Source organism: Pseudochaenichthys georgianus, chromosome 11, assembly GCF_902827115.2.
Source record: "Pseudochaenichthys georgianus chromosome 11, fPseGeo1.2, whole genome shotgun sequence".
Taxonomy (NCBI): domain Eukaryota; kingdom Metazoa; phylum Chordata; class Actinopteri; order Perciformes; family Channichthyidae; genus Pseudochaenichthys; species Pseudochaenichthys georgianus.
Window position 1 is genome coordinate 23,508,864 of NC_047513.1, and position 21,880 is coordinate 23,530,743.

General features: G+C 43.1%; 1 protein-coding gene across 1 annotated transcript in view; it reads right to left on the bottom strand.

The window, feature by feature from the left end:
- Positions 1-553: 553 nt before the first annotated feature.
- The window catches only part of LOC117455160 (inactive phospholipase C-like protein 2), a 28,922-nt gene continuing 7,595 nt past the window's right edge, over positions 554-21,880 (bottom strand). The window contains exons 2-12 of the mRNA XM_034094551.2: positions 16,625-16,726; positions 15,894-16,043; positions 15,606-15,766; positions 14,510-14,978; positions 12,501-13,703; positions 11,790-12,039; positions 11,406-11,692; positions 9,165-9,368; positions 6,925-7,000; positions 1,857-1,966; positions 554-1,690 (exon numbers count right to left, since the gene is read on the bottom strand). Coding sequence (XP_033950442.1) covers positions 1,541-1,690; positions 1,857-1,966; positions 6,925-7,000; positions 9,165-9,368; positions 11,406-11,692; positions 11,790-12,039; positions 12,501-13,703; positions 14,510-14,978; positions 15,606-15,766; positions 15,894-16,043; positions 16,625-16,726 — 3,162 coding nt within the window. The 3' untranslated portion in view covers positions 554-1,540. The remainder of the gene's footprint in view (positions 1,691-1,856; positions 1,967-6,924; positions 7,001-9,164; positions 9,369-11,405; positions 11,693-11,789; positions 12,040-12,500; positions 13,704-14,509; positions 14,979-15,605; positions 15,767-15,893; positions 16,044-16,624; positions 16,727-21,880) is intronic.

Below are 21,880 nucleotides of genomic sequence, written 5' to 3' on the forward strand. Positions count from 1 at the left end.
ATAACGGGTTGCTTTTTTCATGCCAACATGGTCAACAATAAGGCCTTTTATAATGCTAATTTTTTATTCTTCAGCACACATGGCAATGGCTGTAGTAAATGTTATTGAAATTAGTCCTATATTTTGTAGACTTTCCCTCGAAACCATAAAAGTAAACCATGTGGAGTAAATGAGTAAAATGTCAGTATTCCTCCTCTGGGGAAGACAAAATGTCATTACAATCCCTCCAATAGTTATCAAGATATATCGGTCTGGAGTGGACCAAAATATAATAAATAAAATGTCTACACTTTCACGAGAGCTCCAATATTGGTTAATATCATGTGATAGGATTGAATGCTCCAGAACAGCTACAAACTGAATGTTATGCTCAGATTGTTGGAAAAGTTGAATTAATTATTACAAATGCGCATAATTTAAGTGACTAATCAGCCTCTACCCCAGTGAGCACTGAACATGTCAGTTTCACATATACTGTCTCCAGCTGTCATCTCGGCCTACTCTGAGTGGATGCACATCAAAGGAAAAACAGTGACAGACACATGAGCATCAGTCATTTAAAAACTAGTTTATTTCCATCTTCTGTGAAGGAAGGCGAACCGTGAACTGAAACCTTCTGCCAGCCTCATCTAATGCACCCATAACTGGAATGTTCTCATTCGGGAACAATAACTTATGTAAAATATTCTTTACAGCAAAAGGATGACATAGTAAAATACTGTACAGTGTTTTGCACACAACATAAGCACTTTGAACCGCATGTGTTCCCTAGAGGCAGGCAGCTACACGTCTGTTGATCACTATGGTAGGTAACAGTGGTTTGTTTAGCACAAGGAAAATAGAAAAATAGAAAATACTGTATGCGAGACAACAATATTTTGAGAGTTAAAGGGAGGATTTCAACACAAAGCACCTCAAGGTGATTGGACGAGGACCCACAAATGTTTAATGGGAATTAGATGGAGGATGTAATAAAGGGGCTGCGCTGGTCCATGAGATTTAACGTGAACATTTCGAAAACATCCACAGACTCCTGCTTACTCCCACTTTTATAATCAGTGTTTCAGTTCAACCTTACCTCATCTTGATTGGAATCCTTGCTATGAATTGCTAGCTTTGTTGAAGCACAAGTCATTTTTTTAATCCCTCACTCAGCTCGAAAATGACATTTTTCTTCCTCTCTCTTCAAGACACATTGCACATTTAAAACATTGATAGACATTTGTGTATGTACAACAGACAACTTAACCGTGGCTTCCAAACTACATTCATCTCCCCAGTGTCATGTCTCTCCCGTCTCTTCAGAAGTGCCACGGATTGTTTTTCTGCGACAGGTGGGTGGACAGCGTCTGCATTCTGAAGACTAAAAAACAGTACTTGCTATTGCTCTCACTTGGCATGTGTGAACGTCTGACACTTAGACCTTGGAAACACTTTTAACAACACACAAAGGGTTTGTCACAGCAGCTACAATGGCAAATTGGTCACGTCCTCTTTTATTTGCTCGCTATGCCGAGGGTCCTCCAGCTCTGGTGGTGGGTTACTCATCCTGGCCTCGCCGCGTTTGGGAGCGGACTCTTTTCACTCCGATGCTCTCCTTGGTGAGGTTTCCCGTCAACGCAGCATCGTGGACCTGCTTCATGTTCTCCTGGACTTCAGCTTTGGCGTGTTTCAGCAAGTCAGCCTGACCCTGAGAAAGAAGACATGAGGAAATGGTGCGAGAATAATGAGTGGGGGGTAGTAAGGAGAGATGGGTAATGAAGAGTAGGAATGGAGGCAGGGATGCCAACTAGCTACAGGCCAAAACAAGTTTTAATGATGTACCCTGAAGGTGTGTGTGTGAGTGTGTTGCTGACCTTAAGGATGGTGATGTTCCAGCTGAAACTCTCCAGCGCGCGGCTGACCTTGCGACCCCGCAGCCCCTCCTTCTCCGCCAGAGTCTGCAGCTTCTCGTGAAACTCCATGGCTAGAGAGGAAATACACACAACCACAGCAGGTAAGACAAATACGCTTTGCACTTTATTTTAAATGATCCAAAGATCCACATGAAAAGATTGAGAATGGATGGCACAATTATCAATGTTTTATTTGTAGAAAAACAGTGTAAAAGTGGTACTATAGCTGTAATGATCAGGACACGGGGATCATTTTGATTGCTGTGTGTTCGTTATTTAAAACTGAGAGAACACTAGTCTTATAGTCTTTGTCTGCTTCAGGTATTGAAATCTGACAAACCAAACACACTCCTTATCGACCCCATCAAGTGCATCACTCAGACTTGCATTCCAACCAGCACATTGTTTTTCTTCAGTCCTGACTTCAGTCCTGACTTCCACTCCTCCAATAAAGATGTTTTCCCTCACATTTCTCCCTCCTGCCTCTCTGTTAATAACATTCACACATTCTGCAGCTCCATATCTGACCAGTCTTATTTTTCCTTGCATTCCTTAAACCAATCGGTTTGTGAGTTTCCATCCTCCACTCGCAGGCTTTACTCCTCTATAGTGAGTCGACTCCCAGGAGCTCTGTTATCTCCCGTCTTCATGCAGCCTGACGCCCAATGAAAACGCTTCACATCAATGAGGCCTAATCGGCAAAGTCTGTCTGTGTTGCCACCCTCAATTAATTTTCATACCCTTCTAATTAATCCCTCCTTATTGAAATTCAGACTATGAGCATCTGATTTCCCAGAGAGAGGAGAATAAACGGAGGATGACAAATGCAAAGGGAATATTGGAAAGCTGATGGCAAATCTGAGAAATGTGAGAGTGTCGAGGAAAGTCTGTCCTCCGGCTAGTGACAGTACGAGCGCTGAGTTGTGTTGTGTGTTTGGCTTCCTCTGACCGCCCCAGGCCACTGTCCCACTGTTACCATGGAAACCCGGAAATGGGTTAACACGGGCGCACATATCTGTGAGCGATCAACGAGAGCCTAGACATTAAACGTGCCAAACAGTGGACCACACACACACACACACACACACACACACACACACACACACACACACACACACACACACACACACACACACACACACACACACACACACACACACACACACGAAAGCGTAAACAGATTGGATGCAAGTATAATTTAACAATTCCTCACATCCCTCTCGACCAGACACTAAACGTCTGCAAACACACACGTGCACAAATATACGTCTCTGTCACTGCTCCACTCTCACACACACCTACAGAAGTTGCCTGAATAATAACCTTTCCCACACGGTTGCTAGGCAACTCGAAGCCTAGGTGCCAATTTGATGTGTGTGAGTGTGTCTCTATTCCCCTGTGAAACCGAGTGAAGCCAAAGGAGGGAACATTATTTCCAAGCCAACACTGAGAGAGTGTGCATACACAGAGAAACGGGGACCTGACCCACAAATATCCTTCAATACCGGCCAAACAGGGCGCTACAGGAAGTGCATCACCTTCACTTCCTGTCCTCTATCTGAACCGGGCGCAGGAGAACACAGATCTGACTTCCTGCGTTAAAAATAGCCAGGTATGAGTTTGTGTGTTAGCATCGTATGAAGTGTGAGATCTTCAGAGTAAATCCAGATGTGAGTCTCACCACAGGACAGGACTCTGGAGGGCATCAGCTTATCCACTGAGGTTCATTATAGGTCGCTTCACCCGAATAACAGAGCATTCTTCCAAGAGGTATCCCCATATTTGGCGAAGTTGGAGGAGAGCGGCTGAAATCTGGTATGTTATTCATCAAACCATCCACAGACTGTGCTCTGTATGGAAGCATGTTCATCTATTCATAGGGTGTCCAACAGAGCGCACTAACATGTCTATTTTCAACGGGAAAACGCTTTTACAGTACATATCTTTATTCAAATTGTTTAAAGACAGTTAAAGTTATGTGGAAAGGATTGTTGGTCATAGGGTTGGAGTAGTATCTGTTTGTATGAAAATGGATGTTATCTTGCCATCTCTTGTATATATAAATGGAAAAAATGCAACACAGTTTGTTTTATACATAACTTTCAAAATTAGATATCATTTACTTTGGAACTTGTTTTTTACTTATTTAATTAATTTCAAAAAGGGAAACTTTGTACACTTCTATTAAAAACAATTGTTTCGAGTAAACGTTATAATAAAGCGTTTAAACTATAATGCGACATTATAATTGATAATCAAGTATAAGTTGGGTTCTTCCACGTAATACTTCTAGCAGATTTGATCCCTTTTGGTTTGATCTGCTTTTAAGGTATTATTTTCTGAAGTACGGTGAACCAAATGTTATTCGGGGTTGAAAAATGGAACAGTGACATCTCTTACAGGAATTACTCTGGATACCCCCCCCCCCCCCCCCCCCCCCCCGACCTCACTGACCTGTTATTGGAATTGTTTTTTGGAGAGGAAAACCAAACCAGTGTGGATTATCCAAAATAATGAGGACAGACACTTGGTTGGAGAGAGAACAACCTCACACCCCCTAACAATCCACCCTGTGCTCCACGGTGTTACAGTACGTGTGTTGCAGACGGGAGATGGCTGAAAACAATGCTATTCAGTCTAGTTGCTACTTTTTAATAAGCTTTTCTTCTAATAAAAGAGACAGAAAAATGGCATTATTGAGAAAACAAGTGGGGTTTTTTGTTTACGACGAAATGGCCCTTTCACAAGCTTCAAAGAATTCCCTCTCTCTGGGTGTTCTTGTCTTTCTCTCAGCGTTACAGCGTTTGGTCCTCCCACAGCTTTCTTCTCCCTCTCCGTTCCAGCTCTGATGTAACTTCCAGACATCCATCTCTGCCCCCCCCCCCCTTCCCCGGCTGAGAGAGGAAGACCTCTGTCTTGGGATCACCTGATCACCATCTTTAATGTGTACACACAGGAAGAGCTTTGTTCATCTGATCAGGCCTCGGGGATCTGCAGCACCTCTTTTTTTCTCAGATGAACATACTGGCACCGTACTAAAATACTTCGCTTTCAAATCACACCATTGACAAATATTATAACTGGTAACATGTGATTTTCAAGTAAATGATAATAGATGGTTGCCGCAGAGTTTGCCCTTCCGAGCTGACCATGTCCCACATTGTTCATCAGCGAGTGGCCCTGTGGCCCCATACACGCAAAGTTAAGTTGAGTGGAGGACGGGTTGAGTTGACTCGGAGCAAAGTGGAGCAGCCGCAACATTCATCTTCCTCAAACTCTCCCGTCCTCCAAAATTGCCCCAATCCAATCATCATCTTCCTCTCCAAATATCTCCTCTTATCTCTTCATGCTTCTCTCCAGGGCGGTATTGAACATACTGATGAGTTTGCATGCATTTCAACTCTTATAAGACCTATAATACTTAGATATGTGTCCCAATTGTCATACTTATGAAACCCCTTGATGTTTGTCACCGCAGCTTTTTGAAACCAGACAGCGAGAGAATAATAACGTGGAAGTGTTTATTCTTCTTCCCAAGCCAATCGTTCACACTTCCAAACGTCTATCAAAGCGTCTCCTGGGTGACCGCTGAATAATGACTTGGGCTGAGAAAGGGGATGTGGGTAACATGTGTGTGTTGGTGTGTACGTGGCTTTGTTTATTGCTGCTGTGACGACGGCAGTCTGGCTGACTAATGTCAGATGACCCAAGGGGCCCTGCAGAAGTAAACAAACCTCTGCCAGAGATCTCAGAAGTCATAGCAGAAAGTAAGATAGAGTGCTTCGCCAAACAGACTGAAGGATAATTGTTATAATAATAATAATAATTGAATTGCCAATTCACAATAAACCCACTCAATCCAAAACATACAGATGAAGCGGGCCGGTAAAAACACTCATTTCACCCTCGTGTGAAACTGTTGATTAGCACATTTCTGCAGCAGATGGGATTGGAAACACGGTGGGAGAGAAGAGGACACAACTGAGGGGTTTCTCTGGAAGGGTTTCCTTGTACGATGTGAGGGTCTAAGGACAGAGGGTGTCGTATTGTCATACTGATATTCTGTACACACTGTGAAGACCACTGAGACAAATGTAACATTTGTGATATTGGGCTATATAAATAAACATTTATTGATTTATTGATTGATTGATTGATTGATTGATTGATTGATTGATTGATTGACATGAGGGGACAGGAGAGGACACAAGAGTGCAGGAGAGGAAAGGAGAGGACATGAGAGGAAATGAGAGGGCAGGAGGACATGAGAGGAAAGGAGAGGACATGAGGAAAGGAGAGGACATGAGAGTACATGCGAGGAAAGGAGAGGACATGAGAGGACATGAGAGGACAGGTGAGGACAGGAGAGGACATGAGAGGACAGGTGAGGACAGGAGAGGACAGGTGAGGACATGAGAGGACAGGAGAGGACAGGAGAGGACATGAGAGGACAGGAGAGGACATGAGAGGACAGGAGAGGAAAGGAGAGGAAAGGAAAAATGCAAGGAGGGAATGCAAGAGGAGCGGAGACAAGGGAATGAAAGGGAAACTAATGCTATGAGGATACAGGGAGAGGATAATAAAGTGCACAGGATGAGGATGAATGGAAAAAGGATGGAAAAAGGGGTGAAAATAAATTGGGAGAGGGAAATAAATTAATAAAATGCAAAAAAAGGGGATAAGCAGAACAGAGAAGATGAAAGTGCATAAACAAAAAATAATAATGAAGAAAGGAAAGGAAAGAGGATACAGCAAAAAAGGACAGAAAGAAAGGAGGGTATGAGAAGAGAGGAGAGGAGAGAGCATGAGAGGAAAGGGAGTTCAATTAATGACAAAAGCAGCCTCCGCAGTGTTTATCAGCACTGCTGAGGGTGTGTGGGAGTTTCATGAGTGCAGTAGGAACATGGGCATTGTACTGTTTCTACACACACAGCATAAAACATGCTCAACATAGCCGTAACTCACACACACACACACACACACACACACACACACACACACACACACACACACACAGACGCCTACACACCCATTGTCTGTATGTGCAGGATCCGGTCGTAGATTCCGTTGGAGAGCTCAATCACTGCTCTGCTCGCCTGGACCATCTGCAGACAGAGGAGCATCTATTAGCATGACACACACACACACACACACACACACACACACACACACACACACACACACACACACACACACACACACACACACGTAGACCACCACGAACAAGTGTGACCATGTCATGTTTTACAAGTCAGAGGGTCAAATCCTGGGTCGTGAACTCTGAGTTTCCATGCACTGGGTCATAATGCTTAATCATCTGTAACTTTTGACAAGAACAATTTGTTTTTGGTCGACCAACGCATTGGTTTTTTACCCAAACTAACGTTTTTTTTTAATCGTTTTTTTTGGTCTTTCAGGAACTCAGCGCTAGTTGTTCATGGTTATCTCCTGCAATTTCATGTGGTACCGGTTCAAACTAAGAGGATCTGGGGAATTAAATGCAGACTTGATGGCAATTAATAGCGTTAATTGTAGAAAATATTTGGTTTATGGCACAGTTTATCTGTTTTCTAGTATTTACGAGTTGAAAAGCTCAGGTCTTTTTGGATTAGTTCCATCTAAAGTCATTGTGTGTAAATCAAAACACGTCAGCTCACAGTCTGTTTAATTGCCCACTGTAAAATAACACGATACATCAAATTGGTGTAAATCCCACAGGATACGAACATTTACAACTAAATCAAACTCTATTGTGATGTTTTGCATAATGCTGGCGGTAGTTAAATGACTGATGCAGCCAATTGGATTTCACACTGTAGGCTGTTTCCACACACATTGCACAGCAGACACAAACAGTACTTTATATATTGATATGTACACACAAGGCACACAGAGATTAATGTGACAGCTCTTTCAAAGTAATGAAACACACACACACACACACACACACACACACACACACACACACAGGAATGACATGCATAGCTCCTGCCTTATTAATTCTGCGCACTACAAACCCCACTGGGACCAGACCCCCTGTATGGGGAGAACATAGTACATACATTTGACCAGATCCAATTCAATACCACACACACTCCTCCATATTTCCTGTCGCTGTTGTTCGCCTCTCGCTCTCCAGGCTTCGGGATTGAGGTGTGGAATCCATTCATCCAAACGACATTCAAATCTATGCTAATGTATTCAGTAAAGCTTTTTCTACTCTTACCCGCTAGACTGCAAATGAAAGCGGCTAAACACACACACACACTTCTTACACACTGATGCACACAAAGACACACTATACAGTTGCTTGTTGTATAGCAGAGACAAACAACCCTAGTTCAATTAAAGTGTCATGCTTTAAAGACAAACACCTTAATCATGACAACAGTAAGGGGTTTATTTGTCTTCAATCCAGCCTGTGTTTGGTCATAAACCTCCCTCACTCACAATGCAGTCACTATCTGTAAATTGGCAATTCATACTGCCTGTCCATCCTCCCTACCCACAATACTCCTGGGGAATATCCGATATGAAACATAAACAAGTGCACTTTGAGTAAATCTCCGACTATGTGTGTTGCAGCCGGCTTAAACAGGGTGTAATGTTGTTCACCACAGCAACACATAGAAAGGGCTACAGTATGTAAACCACTTATAGGGGGCCGGCAGCAAGCCCCTCAGGGAAGAAGAACTGAGAAAGATTAAAGGGCTGAGAGATAAAAGAGGAGATATCTAGAAAGAAAGACAGTCTCACACTGTATGCTTGCTGCGACCTAAACCCACAAGCTGAATGATTAATCCCGCCGTATTGACTAGTTAGTTGATTAACAGTCCAATTGACCGCTCTTCCCCCTTTTATTTCTCTCCGTTTACACGGGGGAGGCTGGATTTATTTTTAGACGTCATTAAATAAAAATAGGTCTGTTAAATAACTTTCTCCCGGTCGATGATAGCCTGCAGTTTATTAGTCTGGGAACACGTGGTGGCTTGGAGCCAAGGTGAGGATGTCGCCAATGTGTTTACGAGTCATGTTGCAGCCATAGCAAATGTGAATGTTGTTTCCTACACAACAATGAGAGCCCACTTTGTGTTAAAAAGGAAGCTTTTGTCTTGAAGCCGGTGGTGGGGGGTCATTGTTGGGTCAAGTAGACAGGAGATGGGAGGGGCGCACTGATCTTTGCTGCTTTTGTTTGCTGTTTCCTTCCTTTTTATGTCCATCTCCTTTATCTGAGAAACCTAACGCATATTTACTGTCTTCCTTTCTCACCATTTCATAAGTGGAGACGACCCGGCGGAGCACGTCAGGGAGGGGCCCCTGGGGGTCCAGTGCGGGGTAGTGGTCCCGGAGGTCAAACAGTAGCAATGGCGCCCCGTCTGGCCCTGAAACCCGGGAGCCCAGAGCGAGCACACACTGCATGAGGTTAGCCGCCACGGACACGCCACACAGATCTCTGAACACTGCTACTGAGTTCTGTTGGAGGAAAGAGAGACAGCGCGGACACATGTTAGTCTGCTACTGTACACACACACACACACACACACACACACACACACACGGTTTAGAATCTCTCTCTTTCTCTCTGTATTTCCTGGTGGAAAAACAGTACGGATACACGGAGTGAAATCAAAATTAAACAAACATAAAATCTGTGAAATCACTTCCCTGCTACGTCTCACACTTGATTTGCTTTCACACACACACACACACACACACACACACACACACACACACACACACACACGCACACACACACACACACACACACACACACACACACACACACACACACACACAGGTAATAAAAAGCCACTCCTGCTGCAAGAGTACAATCTGGTCTTTTCCTTCAACTATTGATTTTCTGTTCTGCAGCTGTGTTGTTATAGTAGACCAGAGGCCTATACTACGAAGCTGGTTCAACCTAACCTGAATATGTTTGAGTTAGCCGGTTGGCCTAATCCAAAACATACGCGCTCTCGCTAAACTGTACTACGACGCGGGTTATCAAGTGGATCGCTCAAGCCAGCCGTGTCCTATCTAGTTAGGTGCGCGTTCACATGAAAGGGGTGGTATTTGGAGCATTCGACCAATCACAAACATGGAGAAGCGTACTGACAGCGCAGCGTCATACTTCCTGAATGAAAAGTCAATTATAATATTAGACAAATATGAAGAAGTTAAACTTTAAACATCCATGACTTAAACACTTGATCCAGGATCAAAGCCACAGAGCTGCACCTGCAAGGTGAATACAGCTGGGAACAGAAAAAGTGTTTGAATGCATACATTAGCAGGTTTATTATATCACTGCCCCGTCTAAAACACGATCTGACTTTAATTACATTTGACTCGATTGTTTCGTCAACTTAATGTGTTGCTTAAAATAATAAATCTGCATACAGTATGTGACACTGTGAGTGTTGCACGATACGGCTCAGCTGACTCAGATAAGAAAATCTATGATACAGATGTGATATGATGTGATATGAATGATAATGGGACACATCGACGTCTGCACTCACAGTGCCGCGGACTGTACTTAATGTACTCTGATCCGGTTACTTATGTTGTGGCAGATATTTAAGTGCTTTCTTAACGCTAATGTTATAATAGTCAGATTGCTCTGAAGATGGAGGTGATATTCTATTCATGTTCACGTTCACACAGTCGGTGATTTTTGCCGGCCGTCTTTCCTGCAACGGCAATTTTTCTGTATTTCCTTTCTCCTGTGATATGACTTGATCGCTTTAAACTCCGCACACTGAGCTCTGATTGGTCAGCAGGCGGTGCTTTCACTGAGCTGATCTCTTAGCCTGCATCCTAACCTGCTCCGGAGCAGGTTAGCCACTCAGCATAAGTTACCATGGAGATCTAGCCCGCTAAAAAGAGAACCAGCGTCGTAGGACCGGAAACCACGAGTTTTCCCTGAAGTTAGTTCGCTAAGCAAACATCCGGCTTCGTAGTACAGGCCTCTGGTTGAAGGTGTAAAAATATATAATTGTATAATTGCTGTTTTTCCTCCGGGTGACACGAGAAACCACAGATCAAGTTTCTGCCTGGCTCTAAAAAGTTGGATCAGTTTTTAGATTGTTTTGCACTTGCAGAAAATGTGCCACCCTTTCTTCCCTTTGGTTCTTTTCTGGTACAAACACAATCATTACTGTTACATTGCAATAGATATGAGCACGAAGGATAAGACCGTTTACCCTCTATGAACAAGCAGGAATATAGTGGGTTATTTTTTTCAAGATTCAAGGCTTTATTGTCATTTGCACATTAGCTACAGTGTAGATATGGCAATGAAAACATATTTAGGGGTGCAACCTAATTTCCCAGAATCCAATGCAACATCTTCCTATACCTATGTTATCTGACCATCAGTCTAAAACCCAGTGATATTCAGTGTATCAAATAATCAAATTTGAGAATCCTGCTTGATGAATGACTTCAATGAACCCAAAAAACGAACAAAATCATTGTTCATTAATGTTATGCTGCTTTCTTCCTCACCTGCATGTTTTCCCTCAGGTCAGTGGCATCTCTCAGCGGAGGAGAAGCCATCTTGAAGACCTCGTCCACAGCCCGGACCCCCAGGTCCCTCAGAGCTGCGTAGTTCCTCCCTTTGCGGGCCTTCCTCACCGACAGTCCCCTCTTGTGAGGCTTCCCCCCTCCCCTCCTGTTGGTAAGTGCCACGTGGACGAACAGCTTGGCGTGGGGAAGCTCCTCCCCCGTCAGAGACTGGAGCGGGACGTGTCTGTACCCCGACTGAAGACACTCCAGAGGAATGGTGTACTGCCCTGTGGTGGTAGGGAGATTAGATTGAATTTGAAAGCATATCATGACATTTGAATCTAATCCATCGTTACAGTTGTGACCTCTGACCCGGACACTGACCTATAAACTCATCCCCTATGAAGTCGTCATCCAGCACCACGAAGCGCACCATGGTGAGCTCCGGCAGGTTGATCTGGAACTCGAAGCTCTCATCGAACACGGGGTTGTCTCCGTTCTGGGTCACCGTCCTGGTGCGGCGCTCCGTGCAGTCGGCCGGGATGCCGTGGATCTCGATGTACACGTAGGGGTCCACCACGTCTCCTTTGGCCCCCGAGCCCCTCGGCTTGGGCAGGTTCTGGCCGCTTATCACCTGGGAGAAGGATCAACATAAAGGTTGTTCATACATTTGGTTTTTTCAGAACATCATCATGACTTCAGAACCGAGGCTTTCAAAGTAAGAGGCAGGCCTGTCCAGGAGGGCTACATACACTTTTCAGGAGAGGTGAAACATGTTAGAGGTTATTACATTACTACATACTTTCGAAACAGTATTTCTTTTTTTTCTATTTTTCCCACTTATTCATAATCTTATAAATACAATTTAGTTTAGTCTGCAGTTGTGTCAACCAGCAATATGAAACTATCTTAACTAGTTTTTTCAGAGCGTTTATGACCAATGTAGGTTCCAGGAATTGAGAGACATTATGAAACTAAGGGAGATTAAGGAGATGCCTTTCCAGCTTTGTTAGGGTAGGCCCACAGAACCAGACTTTGAAAACACCTGATTAAGAGGATCATTCAAGTTTTAAACAACTTCACAAAACACCACACCTTGACATGTAGCAGCTGCGGAGACACACCAGGCACCGTGTCTCTGGTGTTGGCGCTGAAATAGGACACCTCCTGCCGCATGATGGCAGGCCGCAGGACGTAACCACAGTTCCCATTCTGCCTGAACCACGCCGTGTTCAGGTCCATCATCAGTCCCGCTGTCTGGAAATTCATAGACACTATCTGGCAGCCGCACTTCCACAGGTCCTGAGGGTTCATGTTGCTGGAGTCAATACGCATGGGGCTGGGGTAAACCCTCGACAGGAAATGCTTGTTGTGATTGACAAAGTCTCCGGGGCTCTCGCCAGCGAGACGCACGGCCAGAGTCTCGTGGAAGGAACACAGCTCCCAAGGGTTTTGGCTTTTAGATGACGTGGGGAAATCGATGAAGCTGATGGAGCGGCAAAGTGTCACGAGATCAGAGAGCTCCTTCAAGAGTTGGAAACGTTTGGGAGGAAGAGGAACAGGAGGGACAGCTGTGACACTTTTCGGCAACATTTCCTTTTCATTTCCTCCAGGCGCTGCCCCCCCGCTGTTGGCCGCTTTTATCTTTTGACTCATCTCTGCCCCTTCATCCTCCTCGCTCACCTCCCCATCCTCCCCACTAGGCCCCAACTTTTTACCCTTTAGTAGAATTCGATTCCTCAGGGCATGCGGTGATGGCAGGTATGACTTCCCTTCGTATGGAGGATCTGCGTATAACTTCTCCCCGAGTATCCTCACCAGATGTTGCCACATGACTTGCTGTTGTTGGACAGAACAATGGTTCTCAATACAAACAATTAAAGGGTAATGAGAAGCCACAAACGCAAACCTTCCGATTGCGTCTAACACACAATGCAGGAGCAGAGGTGGAGAGAGGCTGTGTCCCGTACAGACCACAGGCTCTCCATCGGGGCCGTCCCACACGTCCACCTCCACACAGCGACATCCCATCTTCAGCGCCCGGATGTAGCCGGAGATGTCGGACGGACCTCGAAACTGGTCCTCGATGAGGTAAGTGTTGTGGGAGGAGCTGATGTAGTAGTGGGACAGAGGCTGGGTCATGTCCTGGCACACGCCGTCGTGCTCCCTGTCGAAGAGGTGGCACTCTGCTGAGGTGAGGTAACTGGTGAAGCCGTCCAATGACAGGTACCCCTGCTGCCGGCCCTCCTCCGACGGCTCGTGGGAGAGGATGAGCTTCAGGCTGGTCCCCTCACTCACCTGGGGGAGGAAATGGATGGAGAAAGAAAATGGATAAGGGTGTATGCTATGTGTGTATGTGCATGTTCATATATCTCAACAACAGTTTGAACCTCACACTTTGAGGGTTTATTTCTTGTGACTGAAGGGAGTGCAGTGTTGACATGGGGCAAATTGGTAGGATGGTGGTGCTATATTAAAAAAAACATACATTTCCCCGACAAAATAATTTTTTGACCAATCCCGTCTATCCATATAAGCCATTTGTGTCTAAATCAATTTTCTCCCAATTTTAATTGCTTCCCAATCTTTTTCTGCTACCCCTAATATAATTACTTACCAATTTTCACAACATTTCGTACAGAACATCTCTGTACCAAGCCGGAAACAGCTACTTTTTAAAAAGTTTTATACAGTTTCGCCCAAATGCTGTGGGCAGGGCTTATCCAAAAATATGTATTGTGTTATTGCAATCACATTAGGTAGAAATGTGTAAATAGGATTCAAATTTGGTGCCATTTTTCCATTTAACTTTAATGGATGCTCACATCTCTTTCTGACTTGTTGTCTATATCTGTATGTATGTGTGCACTTTCTCAAGAACCGTTCATCCAATCGACTTCGCAGGGGTATTGCTGAGGACCCCATGGGAGGGAAGTGTCGAGTGGATCAGTGGTTCTTAACAACACTGCAAGAAGCCCTACAGAGGGCAAAGCAATCAGCCCGTTCTGAAGGGAACAGGCACTGCAGGAGTGGATGAGATTGCATTTGTGAATGCCTGACTTGTTTTCTGCTATTAGTAGGCGGGATTCATTTGTGTTACCCACTTGAGCCATGCCTTGTTCAGCCTCGAGGAACCTCATCAGGTCTTTGGTGTCCAGAAACTCCTTGTTGCTTGAGAACTGCACCAACAGGAAGTAGATCTCTGGACGTGTGCAAAAGTCATGGAATACCTTGATGAAATCCTGCTTGGTGACGCGCTCATTTCTTCCTATTGGTCTTTTGTTCTCGCCGGGATCTTTAGCTCCGGATTCATTTTCTAGAGTGAGCCCACTCATGCTGGTCCTGACTCTTTGAAGCTCTTTAAACCTGAGCTCCACTTTGCCACCGCCCACACCAGGATTCACGCTCCGTATCAACTTAACGGCCAGCTGCAAGCGTAACCCTTCCACGTCTTCTTCCAGATCGTCTGAATCCGCGGCCGAGGAGAACAGCTGCTCCAGCCAGCCGAGGCGGAGGCTGTCCTGACTGCTGGCCAGCATGTCCAGGGCGTGTTTCCCATACTGCATCAGATACCTGGAGGGGGATTAGAGAGGGACAGACAGAGTTAGAGGAAACAGAATGTTATCCTTACAAAGTAACTCGCTGACAATAAAATACAATAACTGCAGCAGTCGAATCAATTTCAAGTCAAATCAAATTCACCGCCAGTCCTGTAACACAAACACGTCTCAGAGAACTACACGAAGAAATAAGACAGCCACGATGTCACTATTCACAGCCAATAAAAACAGGAAGAAAGGAAAGTCTGCAACATGAGATATCAGGTTGGACTGACATAAAGGGCTGTATTTGCTAGATTAGCTTACACCACATTTACAAACCTCAGTTAAACCACAAATACATTTCACCTATCTTTAGGAACCAGTTTCTCAAAATGCACAGGTGTTAAATGCACCAAGTCGACCAAGTTTCTGACTGACAATGAGTGATTAAATGAAGGCAAAATGTCAATATATGGGTAAATATGTCTTCCCTAAATCACCAAAATGACAGCTTTATACAACAAAGACCAACATGCTAAATATCAAAAAGGAAGTATGTAGATCAGAAAGCTCTTTACCTATAAAATCAGTGTTTCTGGTACATATTACAAGCGGGTGAACAATGCAAGACTGCTCCTGATTATGTGTTGCATCATACCTCAGGCCGGTCACCCAAATGTTAGCCACTTCAGCAGAGTTGGCCACCAGGTCCAAGCTCTCATACATCTCTCCATAGATGATGGAGAACGCACAGTCCTCTGAAATCTGCTCATAAACACCACTGGTGCGGAACGTCTCTGTGTTGCGGCCGGTCCGTACCTAGAGAGATGGGAACAGCCACATCAGACGCAATAAAAACAAATCAAACGTTGACCTCCATTTAGTAAAGGGTTGTAAATATTCCCTCTGCCTCAGTCTAAAGGAGTTTCTTTCTCTGGACACTGACCTCTCGTATGGAGGCCAGAGATATGCGGGCTTTGTCTGACTCCTTCTTGGACGGCTCCCAGCACAGAGCCTGCAGCCCGGCATCCAGCAGGTAGTAACGCTGGTAAACACGGGAGTTGGTTCGGATTTTCTTCAGCTCAATCCCCTCAACCTGGAAGCAAAATATAATAATAATAATATTCATAATAATAATAAAGTGCTTTAATGACACATGACACATCACAAGTTAAAAACAAACAACAAGAAATTCCCCTCAGATTATTTGTTAAGAACTTTAAAAGGAGCATGCAGCAAAATATGACATGTTATCAGGTTAATAGACACAAGGAGGTCAAATGTATGATAATACAAATAAAATGAATAATAGGTAACACACAGGTAAGACACAAGACAACTGAGTCGATGCAACAATATAAAACCCCATAAAACAAAGTGAACATATAGGTACAACAAAAATAAAAAGATTAAGACCGATAACATAAATAAAACAATATAAAGGTAGGTAAATAATAAAGACTAAAAGAACATTTAAAGTTGGGGGTTGCTAATAAAAAGATGTGTTTCAAAATATGGATGAAATTGTAACCCTTACACCTCCGAACAAGCCCCTATTAGTGTTTGAGGCTGTGATCTTACATAGACCCTTGATGCATGCACTGGACATTCAATATGTATTGCACAGATATGTAAAATGTATGTTCTATGTAAAGGGTTACAGTGTGGCTGACCCACCATGGAGTGGATACAGTCTGCAGCACTGCTGATCTTCTTCTCTGACAGGCTGCTGCTGAAGGACACCGTCTTCTTCCGATCCCGACCGGCACGTGAGCCATCCTGATGAGAGAGGGGGGGGGGGGGGGGGGAAGGAGTGATGAGAGGACGTCGCAAATCAAGGGACGGTCGAGGAGATACTAAGAAGTGAGTTGAATGAGAGTTAGCCTGTTTTGCCTTTAGCATGACAAACAATTCTCTCCATCCACTTTTGATATCAGAAGATTAAAGGGCATGTCATTTTATATAACCGTACATAAACACAGATTATTTGGTCTACTGCATAAAAGCCTCCCATTCCCAATCCGTTATTGTTTTTCCTGATGCTAAAAGCCTTCGCGTGCCCTTGCCCTTCACCATAACATCATTAATTATACCTGAGGAGGCAGCAGGCAGCAGCATTTTAATTCTGCCCCCCCCCCCCCCCTCATTGACGCCCGCAGACCCAATCAGTTTATCTGCGCTCACCATCGCAGCTCATCCATCTGATCTATTGACCGATCAGATATCACCCCTACGGAAGACAGATAAGAGCATATATGTGGGCGAGGTTATTCAATTATAGATGTATTAGAGGCCTGATCAAATCCAATCAAAGACTTCATTGAAGCTAATCTGGGGCAGGATGACATCATTGGAGCTGAATCAAGCCTACGTAAAGTGATTGAAGACGCAAACACCCACATGCTCAACACACAACGGTCTTCTTATGTACTGCATATATATCACAACAAGCAGTGAAGAAGAAGACACAATGTCCTAAAAATAAAAGCTTTTAAATACTTTTCACACACTGGGAAGATTCCGATTTTCCTTATGATAATTCAAAAGAATGTACATACTGTACAATGTTGCCCATAAAGTTGGAATATCTTTTTCTTTTTTTTTAAGATATATACTTTATCTATCAAGAATAAATCACATTGTCACACTCATTATGAGAAGAAGTCAAACCTATGTTATTCCAACGTTATAGACAACAGTGTATAACTACTTTTATTATGAATTCATCTAAAAATCGATATAAACAAATAAATATATAATTGATAGTTAAAAAGACCATCACATTTGTCTAGAGCTAATAGTGCTGTCATCAAATAACATGTTTTGTATGACTTAGAGTAAAAAATGTAGATATTTGTTCTATTTTAACGTAAATCTTCACATTGTAAAAAATCTGGAACTTTTTGAAATCGACTGAAAGAATGAATCAATCATCAAAATAGTTGTGAATGAATTTTAGGTCGAGGTAACCTTAATAACACAGTTAAATACATGTATGTCGTGTGTGTGAGTCCTTCCCATTGTATATTTTAATACAATTAAACATGTTATCAAAGTCTAAGAATATATTTAGATCTCTTTATGAAGTAGTTTACCTTTAAAAAAAGTGAATACATCAAAGACAATAAAATATAAATACTCAATATCAGTATTTTTGTTGTTGAAACTTGATATCGTGCAGCCTGTTGCCGTGGGGCTAACACATACAGCTCACTTGTTTTGGAGTGATTCATAAGTCCAAATTGATCACCAGTAGACCAATCAACATTTTCATATTCATAATGAACATCTGTGAACACTGATCCGCCGCTAATTAAAATCTACTCATCAGCATGACTATGATATCATTCAAATAAGAGTTCAAATGAACCTCAAGAGCACTTGGATCTTTTATGAGAGGATAGAGAAGGAAACCTTTCATATAAAAGAAATCTGGGGGATATGAAAGAGATATAAGAAAAAGAATATATCTGAAGAATATGAATGAACACGTGAGAGAAGGGAAGCTTCATTCTCAGAGGATGAAAAGCTTTTCCTCAGAGGGAAGTGAGGTCACCTAACCATCGCAAATCCTCATTGAGTTGCCTCATTACGATGAAGAAGTGTTTCCAAAGGAGACGCGCTCGTTTAAGCCGGCGCACGGAGGGAGGGAGGTGTCGCTCTAAAAATACCCACGGTGCTTTAGGGTATAATAGATGTGGTGGGGTCGTAGAGACAGTAAGTTCCCTTCAAGACCCCCCTTTTGAGCTTACTCTGAAAACTGCAGGAAGCTAAAGGAAGAGATCCACATTGGAAAATGTCAATCGTGCTATATATGAAAATGATTGACCTGTACTTCAAATAAAGAAACATTGCAAACTCAGATCTGTAACACAACCTTAGCTATAGATGATCACTCGTGCTTGTGATCCCAACTACAATATACTGCAATTCACTTTTAACCTGCCTCAGCAAATCGTCTCTGAACTGTCTGCAAATGGTCCAAAACGCTGCTGCAAAGCCCCCCATGTACTGTAATCTTCTTTACTCAGCCTTCCAATCAATATCAGGATTGTGTTCCTTGTTTTTAATAAAGGGCCCTGCATGTTCAAGTACATCTCTGACCTGTACCATCCTTAATTCAGCCGCTGTAGGTCACCTAGCTTACAGGTTATCGTACGCACTCAACTTTAATCTTCTTTGAAAGCAGCGAAAGAAACACTCATTCAAACTGGCCTTTTTCTCACCTTGTGGCCTACTATGTTGTGGGTTTTAAGGTCTATTTCGGCTTAGGTTTAATTGTTTGTTTCTTTTTACTGTTTTAGTGTTGATTTTTACCAATGTTCTTGCTTGGGGAGAGGCACTTGGCTTCACTAAATTAACTTTCAACACTCACCTACTCTGATGGTCAATTTTAGCCCCTGAGAAAGACATTAGCAAATCAAAACACTAACTGGGATTTAAGCTAATTGATTTTGTGTTCTAATTTTGTTTTAAAGCTGCCATTTTCGGAGTGTTAGAGTAACACCTCTGATTGTTACCTCAAATAGAAAAACAAATGCAAGTCCACCCCACCAGCAGCAGCATTTAATTTGAAGACTGTGCTAAATTAGAAAGCTCATGGGAAATTCCGAGTGATGCACAATGAGGCGCCGAGACACATGCACCATCACACAGGAGTACAGTATACCACCATCCATAATGGTAGTGTGTGTGTGTGTGTGTGTGTGTGTGTGTGTGTGTGTGTGTGTGTGTGTGTGTGTGTGTGTGTGTGTGTGTGTGTGTGTGTGTGTGTGTGTGTGTGTGTGTGTGTGTGTGTGTGTGTGTGTGTGTGTGTGTGTGTGTGTGTGTGTGTGTGTGTGTGTGTGTGTGTGTGTCATTAGCAGTAATGGTCCCGGTGTGGCTGTACCAGCACCAATCACAGTTCACAGGTTACTGCACATAAATAACATGGTCTCCACAGACAACCATGTGACCTGTAACACACGTCATTCTCTGTTTAATAGACCAGCGATAGACAAGAAATCTTATGGAAGTAATATAATGTTCTCTAAATACTGTTAAATCTAATAAACCGTGAAAAGGATAAACACCAGGATCCTCACAGTGGTTTCTTCAAATGTTGGGATTCAATCATCTCACATGCGGAGGTTGTCGTGCACCTCTGTTAGCGCAGACATAAATTACAGATAGAGAGAGACATAGCCAAACAGCACTAACGTCACTGTGGACTCTAAATTAATTATCCTGACAGGATAAAACTAAAGGTCACAGATTAACCCGCAAGTAGATAAACACATGAATAAAACACAAAGGTAAATGAATTGATTTTTCCATGTAAAAAAAAAGACACATGCCTAACCAGATTAGAGTACACAAACACACACACACACACACACACACACACACACACACACACACACACACACACACACACACACACACACACACACACACACAACAAAGAACAACAAAACTAGTCATCCTCTATACCCTGAAAAAATTCCATTTGGCTTTAATCTCTGTGAGAAATTACTTTATGTCTCCGTCACAAAGGCCCTATTTTGTTTTTACTGCCTGAGAGGAAGATGAGTCTTCAAAACCACCACTGCGCTTCAAAACAGGAAACCGGCCGTCAGCTCGTCACAGAGAACTTCCTGTGGCTTCACTGAAGCGACACAGAAGACTGAACCAAGAAAAAGAACAACGAGAGGATTCCTGTACAGTGACACCGCAAGGGCGGGTGTCACTGCTGTGTGAAAACTCATCACTCCGTAGTATTGAGTTCTATTTTTATTTTCTTCGGTATCCACATGCAGTATGTGAGCCCAACAAGTTATTTCTTACCAAATGTACAATAGTAGCCATGTTGACAAAATTGGTTCCTCTCAATACATTGTAAAAACAGCTTGTTGAATATTTATATCAAAGTATTTATATATATTCATCAGAACCTCTCTTGCAGCTTCAGAAGTTAGTTAAAGGGGCCCCATTATGCTAGTTTTCAGGTTCTAATAGGAAAAATATTTTTTAAAAATAAAAGATAAATCATAATTTGAAAGATTTACGGAGCCCTGGAGGGTTCATTGAGAGAAAAATAAATAAAACGTGGCCACGCTTTAGTAACTCGTGCGCACGCTTTAGTAACTCGTGCGCACGCTTTAGTAACTCGTGCGCACGCTTTAGTAACTCGTGCGCATGCTTTAGTAACTCGTGCGCACGAGTTACTAAAGCGCGGCCACGTTTTATTTATTTTTCTCTCTATGAACCCTCCAGGGCTCCGTAAAGATTATTGATTCGAAAATAATATGATGCACTACAGTAAAAATACGTCTGGGTCTCTGTGTTTCATTCAAGCTTGGTTCTGTGTGCGTGTGGAACGAGCCATTTTGTGTGTGTGTGCGAGCGAGAGAGAGAGCGCACCGGTACCGGAGATCGTTGTTGTTAGCTTCTGGTGCTAGCGAGCTACGCTAACGGATATAAGGAGCTTTTTCAACAACAAGGTGGAGGAGAGTCCTCTCCTGTCGGACTGAGAGGCTCAGTGAACTAAAGGACTCCCTCAGTGGCCGGGTCTCAAACGTTTGTAAACAATTATTTCCGAGGCACACGTTTATATGATCATAAAAAAATAAGAGAATAAATGAAAAACAGGTATGAAATACTATATGACAGTAAAAAAAGAAGTTTAAAAGGAGAGTGATTTGTAAAATATCCATAAAGAAATAGTAAATCTGTTTACAGTTCTGTTTCAAATGGGTGTTGAGAGATGTATCCATAGATCTCTTCATTTTGCTCTCAAAGTGCACCAGATGGATGCTTTTAACTTCAATATTTAAAAAAAAATCTTCCCGGGGGAGCATGCTCTGACCTGTTTCCATGCTTTAATGTTCAAAAAGATCTATTTTGTGGAAGAGAAACTCCCTCTGGTGTGAACTTTGGTATTTTTGCCTTTAC